This window comes from Urocitellus parryii, unplaced genomic scaffold (assembly GCF_045843805.1).
Source record: "Urocitellus parryii isolate mUroPar1 unplaced genomic scaffold, mUroPar1.hap1 Scaffold_340, whole genome shotgun sequence".
Taxonomy (NCBI): Eukaryota; Metazoa; Chordata; class Mammalia; order Rodentia; family Sciuridae; genus Urocitellus; species Urocitellus parryii.
The window spans coordinates 83,782-92,131 of record NW_027553089.1 but is presented as its reverse complement, the minus strand read 5'-3'; the positions used below and the strand labels follow the sequence as shown (position 1 = coordinate 92,131).

Here is an 8,350-nt window from a genome sequence, read left to right as displayed (position 1 = left end):
GTCATCATAAATGTTGCTAAATCATATCAAGTCTTCATTTTGCTTCACTTTAAAATAGGGGTAGCTCTCCTCCTCATAGGGTTCTTAGAACTTATTTCTCTAGGGGATAGAAAAATGCTTGGCTCATGGAAAGTGGCCTACAATATTGATTATTCATATGTTTTATGAAACTGACCATGGAATATGGAATAAAATAGGAATCCCCTTAAAGTTGGTAAGTGGACTAAATTCTCACCAGTCCTCAATACTCTTGACTTGGCATTTCTACATCCTGTTGGTTTACAAATACATCATTATACCATCTTTCATGGTTTTGCTTAATATGTGAGAGGATACTGTTCATAGCCGGACCAAACTCAATGATATGAGCCTTCTCACTCAGTAGCAGACACGTGGTGCCAGCAGCATGCATGGCCACCAAAGAACCTTTGGAATCAAACACCGGAGAGCCAGAAGACCCAAAAAAAAAGGTGGTGTCATAGGTAATCACATCAGGATTTTGAAGCATTTCCTGGAAGCTTCTTTGAGTGTACATGTGGATAAACTCAGATTTATCATAACCTGCTGCTGTTCTCATCTGAATCTTTTCCTTAAATTTCTCTTCTCGTTTACCCTGAGGAATCACAACACAAGCGTCAGTATGCTTCTTTTCTCCATCTGGATGGCCAATAATATATATCAAACCACTAGACGGTATAGGACCAATCCCATTATACAGTCCCGCAGGTACTTCTTGTCCATTTTCTTTCAGTTTCAGGACGGCGTAGTCAAGAGTTGTGTCAGATATTTCAAACCAAGGTTCAACGAGAAAGCAGTTGTCTTCTGTGACTGCGGTATCTTCATAATCGAATTTCACCATTACACATTGACTGATTATATCTGCCCACTGGCTTGGCTCTATTCCTTCTCCCACAATATCGTTTATTACATGCCGACAAGTGAAAATGAACAATCCCTTAAAAGCAAAGCAGGTGGCACAGCCTTCGATTCCATTATTGTTCCAGAATATGTATCCCACTGAGTCACTGAGTTGTGAAAGATGTTTGATCACTTTCACTGGAGTTGAATTTTTTGTGAGTTTCCAAAAATTTGTTTTATGCAATTCAAACAGAGAAGTATTCTTCTGTCTTTTTTTCATTTTTTCCTTCAAGTTTTCCCTGATTTTTTCACTTTCTCTTTTCAAACAGGGATACTCTTCCACAATGTACTCTTTCAACACACGGGTGTTTCTTTCTTCTAACTCATTGTTTTGAGCAGCTGCTGCCTTAGGGTTCATTACTTGATCAGCCTCAACTTGAAAGAGCTTACCTTCTAACCCATCTATCAGCTGTGAGTTTTCTAGAATGGAGTCCAGGTTACCAATGAGCTTCCAATTGTCAGTCTCCAAAAAGGGAAGAAACCTTCCATCCTTGCACATGGTGTCCTTGATGGTTTCTCCTTTGAAACCATAGACACAGAGTTTGTTTCCTTCTTTGTGAAGTTCCCCACGCTTCACAATTCGTTTTCTGGTCTTCCCAATTGCATGAATGTAAAATTTGACCACGTCAGTAGATTCCTGGTTGAGCCGGCCAAATACTTGGCCATCTTCTTTCTGCTTGCTTTTACTTTTGGAAAATGTAATTACCACGTGGCTGTTTTCAGGAAAACAACTGAGTGGCATTCCAAGGTTTAAGAAGCCTTTAATTCCTTCTATGCCACGCACCAGCATTTCCTTACTTGGCCGAGTCTCCATAGCTTTTCTGACAGCATCAATGGTCTTGAGCCCCACCAGCAAGCTGTCCCCCTCACTGCATGGGAGCATGTATTTCATGTTCTTGTTTTTTCTAAGGTTTACATTCAAGGTAATAGTAATGATCTTGTTTGGAGAAGTGGTCTGGACTTTTGGAGGTTTCCTGGGTGAGTGGGAACTTTGATCCTGGGTGTCAGTTATATCTCTTGGCCTTTTTCTAGATTGCATCTTCATTTGAATAATACCTGAATTGTTCTGCTCTTCTTTTGAGACCTAAAAATATATTTTAGACGAAAAACCTTGAGACTCTGAATAGAACCCTAGTTTGTTGTTGTTATTGCTTGTTTCCTTTTTAAATATGCAATTCACAGAATTTCTATGGGAAACTCATACTCAAAAAACCAGTGAATATAATTAGATCTGAGTTTAACTTCAGCTCTAGAATATAAGCTGAGCAGACTGTCACATCAGTCAGATAAGCTCCTAATAAGATACACTGGTGCATTTTTCTGAGACACATGCTTAAAAAGCTACCAGCTTTCTTAAAGTGTCACTTCATGTCTTGTTTACTATTCTCAGCTGTAAAATTTTTACTTTTCTCAAACACAGTGATAAACTGCACTGAAAATTTTGTTCTTAAAATACCAAGTTCATGGGCTGGAGTTGTAGCTCATTGGTAGAGCACTTGCTTCACATGAGTGAGGCACGGGGTTCGATTCTCAGCACCCACATAAAAATAAGTAAATAAAATAAAGGTCCATCAACAACAAAAAATTAAAACCAAAATTTTTAAAAAATACCAAGTTCAGCAAAAATAAGTCACCATGATTTATTATTAGGCATTACATTTTGAACAAAATCCTCATTAGCTAACTGATTATCTGATCATAAAAATAGTTATTTCTAATAATGAATACGTTCATTCACCCAGAACCTATCATGCAAAAAACTGATTTCCTCTATGACATCAATTAATCCCCGAATTCTATGAATTGCGTAGAAACAAATATGGCCTCTCTTTGTCTTTTTGATGGAGAAACTTAGGTATAGAAAGTTTTTCTTGTGAGTACCTTTCCTAGCATCATGTAATAACCACTAAATGAACTGAGTGCCAGAATACCAACACTTAAGTCTAATATTCCTTTCCATGATACCAAACATTTTTTCTTGGTAAAATTTGCATTCATGACACTCATTTTTTTTGGCAGGGGCAGGATACCAAGAGTTGAAATCAGGGGCACTTGCCCCATAAGCCATATCCCCAGGCCTATTCTGTATTTTATTTAGAGACAGGGTCTCACTGAGTTGATTAGTCCCTCACTTTTGCTGAGGCTGGCTTTGAATTCATGATCCTCCTGTCTCAGCTGCCCAAACCACTGGGATTACAAGCATGCATAATACTGATTTTTATAGGGTATCATCTTAAGAACCAGGAGTTGGGGAAGGGGAAGGAATTAAAGAGGATTACTCAAACAAGACAAAAAAATTAATGAAAAATTAAGAGCAACTGCTTATGAATAGGACTTCAGGAAAATGTACCTATGTCTAAAAGGTACATTTTCCTGAAGTCCTACTTATTACGGTGAGGGTATGAACAGGCATGGAGTCATATGCTAGCAAGGCTACATTCTGGTAATGGGAATAACAAAGCCAGGATTGTCGTAAAGACTAGGCCTAACATCATTGTGTAGCAACATGACTGGCATGTGATAGGGTAGATTTGTTAAATACTAGTAGTCTGGGTCAAAGAGATAAAAAGAACACAAGTTAATGTAAATTTACTTGTGCTATATGTCCAAATCTTCAAAAGGCATCTCTAAAGCCTAATGCTGTCAGAAACATCTTGCTCATGTACCCCACGGGAGCATTGCAACAGAATTCCAACTTGTCAAAGTATTCTTGGGCACATATAGGAACTTTTGAAGGAAACATATTAGAGGTAAACTCTTTTACCTGACTAACATGGTTATGGTAAGAATAAACAAGCAAAAAATTTGTTTCATAAACTGTAAAGCACTGTACAGATGTAGGTTATTATGATTCAGTATATCAGCCACACTTGGCATGGTATTTCTGTGCTATAAAACAGATTACTTTTGTTTTTGTTTTATCCAAAGTTTAATATAGTTATTTGGTTTTTATGGTTGTCCAGGAATTACTACCAGTTTTTTTTAAGGGCTAGTGTGATACGACCAAAATTATTATATAAAACAAAGTGGATGAGAAAGGTCTTACCTTATATAAATATTTCCAATATATAATGATATGATTTCTTGGCAGGAAGATTTATGCAATACAGACTCAAGGATGGCTAAATCTAACATTAGCATATTCATTACATAAATAGTGTTTACAAACATACCTGAGCAAAATAGTTCTCTATTTTCATGTTTTTTTTCACATCAAACAAGTTCTTCTGTGACCTGCGATTCTTACAGCTCATGATGACTTGAAGATGAACTAGTTCAGCTGAAACACTAATTTAAAAAAGGTTCAAGTTACAACAGTATCTTCATAGCTGTCATTAATTATGTAGAGGAAGAGATGAACTTCCTTCTTCAGCTCTGTTCTTGCCCTCCCCAGAGATATTAACTTAGCAAATAATTTATCCACCAAGTATTATCACCCCAACAATAAAAGCTTTCTTTTATAGAGCATTATGTGTCAGTCACTACACTTGACACTTTATGAAAATTATCTCTAACTTCGAATCCCAAATACAGTGGGAAAGAGGTTATATCTAGATTTTTTTTTTAAACTTGGGGGAAAGGATAGCTTAAAGAAGAGAGATCTGTCCAAGTGCAAATATTAAAACCCATAGAGAAATCTGTAGTTGGAGAATTCAAAAGTGTGTTCTTCTACTTACCTTGAGTTAAAATTTGATCTCTATTTAAGATGGAGATTCCAGAGATGGTAAAATTTAAGGAAAAGGGTAGGAAAGGAACTGAAGATAAAAGAAATTTGCAATGGGATTTCATAAGGTAATCTGAAAAGTTTACATAAGCTTCCACTCTACTTTTCTCCCTTCTGTTTTCATAAGACCCTGCCCCCACTGCCTTTTTAATTCCTTATTTTCTCTCTAGCTTTTGCATATGAGAGAAAACATTCAACCCTTGACTTCCTGAGTCTGGCTTATTTCAGTTAGCATGATGTTCCCCAGTTACATCCGTGTACCAACACATGACGTAATCACATCCTTCTTTATGGATGGGTGAAACTCCATTGTGTTTATATACCACATTTTCCTTATCCATCTGCTGATGGACACCTAGACCATCTCTATTACTTTGCTATTTGTAAAAAAAAAAAAAAGAATATTGTATTTCTAAAAATGAAGGACATTTTCTTTTATAATCACAACACTAATTTGTTAAACCCCAAATCCAGATGAGGTGTGAAAGTTGCCTTTAATTATGGCTTTTAAGTCTCTTTCATTCTAGAAAAAGCATTGATCTGTCAAAGTGGACAGAAAAGCTGTGGAATGTTCACTTCTTGGATTGCTTCTTTCCCTTGTCATTTTACTTATGCACTCTCCTCTGCACTCTTTGGCAAGTGGAAGTCATCTAAAGACTGTGCTTATTCTTGTAACCACTTCACTATGGTGCAGGAACTTCTCAGTTACTGGTAATGAGTTTCTAAGGAAATCCAGTTAGCCTATGTGAACCTTAGTTTCCTGTTTGTAAAAAGAGACAATTATTTTAAACAAGATATGAATATGAAAATGTACTATATCAATGACAGTATTTATAAGAACTTCTGGGCTCAACTATAAGATTGCCACTTCCCAGTTTCATGACCTGTGAAATAACAATTAACTACTTCCTGTCTCATTTTCCTTATCTAAAATGAGGGCAGTATTAGAATTAACTTCTGGTGTTGTGAAGATTAAAAAGTGTCCTTTAGAACAGTGAATGCCGTTTAATAGGCTGCCCAGTAAATATTACTGCCAGTACTAGCATCAGTGTCAAAACCTTAACCAAAGGTAGACTTTTTAAACATCAAAGAAGGGTTGGAGGTGGTAAAAATAGACAAAGAATTGAGGAACTGAGCTGAGCTGTAAGATCTTTGAAGGCAGAAAATTTGGGTGGGGTGTCACTGTTGATGCTGACTCATCTAATGATGTCTGAGAAAGAAACTGCTTCAGAAATAATTTTCACACCCACTACAAAAGGAAAACAAATCAAGTAGAAAGAAATATGTATTTTAGGATTACTGGCTTGTATATGAGCAGCTGCAGTGGAAAAGGCCAAGATGTTAAGTATACACCCCAATACCGCCCGGGCCCCACACATAGGTTCCAGTATCTAGACTGCACAGTGTTATATCAAAATGTGAAGGACTTTACCGCTCTTGCTATTCCAACCCTGTGTTATAGTGGGATATGTCCAGGTTCTACTCACCTAAAGGACTTGCTTTACTTCCTACACTAAAGGGATAAAAGTAATACAGCCTGTCCTGGATCCCATCTCCACCTGACAGCTCTCCTGGAATTTCTCATTCTCATATTCTCTTTTCTTCTCCCCTCTCCTCTCACTTCTCCCTGTTCCCCTTTCCTTTGCCTTCCTGGGATACTTCTAGCATCTTCTTATTTCCCTGTCCTTCTCCCCACCTTGACCTTCCCCCCCCCAGCCCCCCCCTCTGGGCCCCAGCTTCCCTCTCTTACAGTCTCCACCCTGCTCCCTGCTGTGGGCGCTTGCTTGCTTTCACTTTCTCTCTGGCTCAGCCACACTTTCCAGAAACTGGGATCATGGCCTATTGGAGCCTGGCCCTTGTCCGCCACCTCGCTCTTCTCTCCAGCACAGAGTGGGACAAAAAACACTGGTCATGAGTTTCTAAGAAAATCCAGAGCCCTCGGGACCCTCCAGGTGCCAGACGCTTCTGGCCCAGGTTGCTGGGCCTCCAGCCTCATCCCCTTCCAGACCCAGAGGCTCCAGCGCGCCCGCGCCCACCCTGCGGAGCAACCGGTGGGCTCACCCACCCCGAGCGCTCGCCCACCAGGATGGCTCACCAATTCCGCTGGCTCCCTGGTTGCTGCGTGCCTGGCACACGCAAAGGACTGGAATTCAAATCCCGCGCCAATTCACCTCAGCAGCCCGGGTTCCACAGAGAGGCAGCTAGTCTGGCCAATGAGAGTGCGACCACTTAAACTTGGATTGGACAAGACAGGAAGGAGGTGGGACTAAGGGCTTGAAAGGACCGCCCACCTTTCTGTGAGTGGCTGTTGCCCCTGCCATTTAGTTACTTTCTTTGCCTTTTCTGCCTGTCAGGCCTCTTCTCTCCTAAACTACCCCATCTCCCACCTCCATCCCCCTCAGTTCCTTGCTTTTTTGGACCTCTGGGAAGAGGGGGAGACTGGCTGTTCCTGGCCTCAGGTGGCTCTCCAGAGAAGCATCTGATTTTGTATTTATTTCAGACAGCGCCATCAGTCTAAAACGAAACCTTCTGAATGTCTTGGTCGTCAGGGCGAGCCCCAGGAAACACATTTATCAGAGCCCGTGCCTGTTCTCTTAATAATAATAATAATAATTATTATTATTATTATTATTTACAATAACAGAGACAAAGTGCATTGTTGCTAAAAATAAGGTAGATTTTCGCCAACCATAAGAGTTTTGTTTTTTTTTAATCCGAGCAGATAATTCAAAAGGATCACTTAAAAGGTTTCCTTACTCCTAGGAACAAAATAGATTTGCACTTGGGAAACACAACAAAAAGGAACTGGATTTCAACTTAATGAAACAGCTACTTTACCCAGCTTTGGGGGCAGAGGGCTCTTGGAAGGCGGTTTGAAGGGACCTCAGCAGGGAACACTGATTCTGGGTTGAGGGGTGTTTAAGGCTGTGGAAGAGGCTGATTCGGTCTTGCAGGGGTCTTCAAGAATGGCAAATGCCTGCTTTCAGAAATGTCATCAAAGAGACCTGCTGATAAGACAAAGCCAAGCTTATTGCTTATGAAGTAATGGAGACTAACATCTTGACAGCATTCTGGTAGTTTCCTGGGGAGGGTAAAGCAAAGCTGGGCTAATATTGAGATTATGAAGTCTGGTTTAAACCTGGTCTTTAGTGTGTGTGTTTGGGGGGTGGGGGATTAGATAGGATTGGGTAACAGTTTAGAGTTGGTGGATATACCAAAGTTAGGATTTTGAGGAGAAGGTTCAAGAATTCTTGAGTTGCAACCTGTTCTTTGATGCCTTCTAATGAAGACTGGTTGGGTCTCTGAGGACGTTACTGGAATAAATAATAAAAACACTTGCAACTTTTAAATTTCCTGGCAGAATATGCCTGGAACAGTAAATTTACGTTGATGAAAGCAAGACAAGCACATCATGTTAAGCACTGCAAAAGAAATGCATCCTTTCACCTATCTCTGTTCTTTTTATGTTTCCAGGAACTGCACGCGGTACCCTCTCTAGAAAGGATAGCAAGCATCCAGGAATAGAGGATTTTTCCTCCTGCTCTCTACCAGCCCGAGATTTTTCTGCCAATGAATTCTCCCAGCTAGCCCAGAACCAAAGGGGTAACTTACCTAAGAGGAAGAGTCCCTTCAAAGTCCAGCGACGAACTCTGATGAACTCGCCAGCATCACTGCAAGGGACCTTTCCCGCCAGCACTGGAATCCCCT

The 8,350-nt window shown here is 40.0% G+C and overlaps 1 protein-coding gene across 1 annotated transcript; it reads right to left on the bottom strand.

The window, feature by feature from the left end:
* Window positions 1-241: 241 nt before the first annotated feature.
* Window positions 242-4,172, bottom strand: LOC144251974 (serine protease FAM111A-like). The gene is made up of 2 exons (XM_077794578.1): window positions 4,092-4,172; window positions 242-2,002 (listed from the first exon to the last, which is right to left on the bottom strand). The coding sequence occupies exons 1-2, from the start codon at window positions 4,170-4,172 to the stop codon at window positions 242-244; spliced, it is 1,842 nt and encodes a 613-aa protein (XP_077650704.1).
* Window positions 4,173-8,350: the final 4,178 nt, after the last annotated feature.

Excerpts from the sequence above, each read along its gene's own strand:
- LOC144251974 (XM_077794578.1), bottom strand. The coding sequence starts at position 4,172 with ATGAGCTGTAAGAATCGCAGGTCACAGAAGAACTTGTTTGATGTGAAA. Across the intron at positions 2,003-4,091 it reads TAGAGAACTATTTTGCTCAG|GTCTCAAAAGAAGAGCAGAA; the intron begins GTATGTTTGTAA and ends ATATATTTTTAG.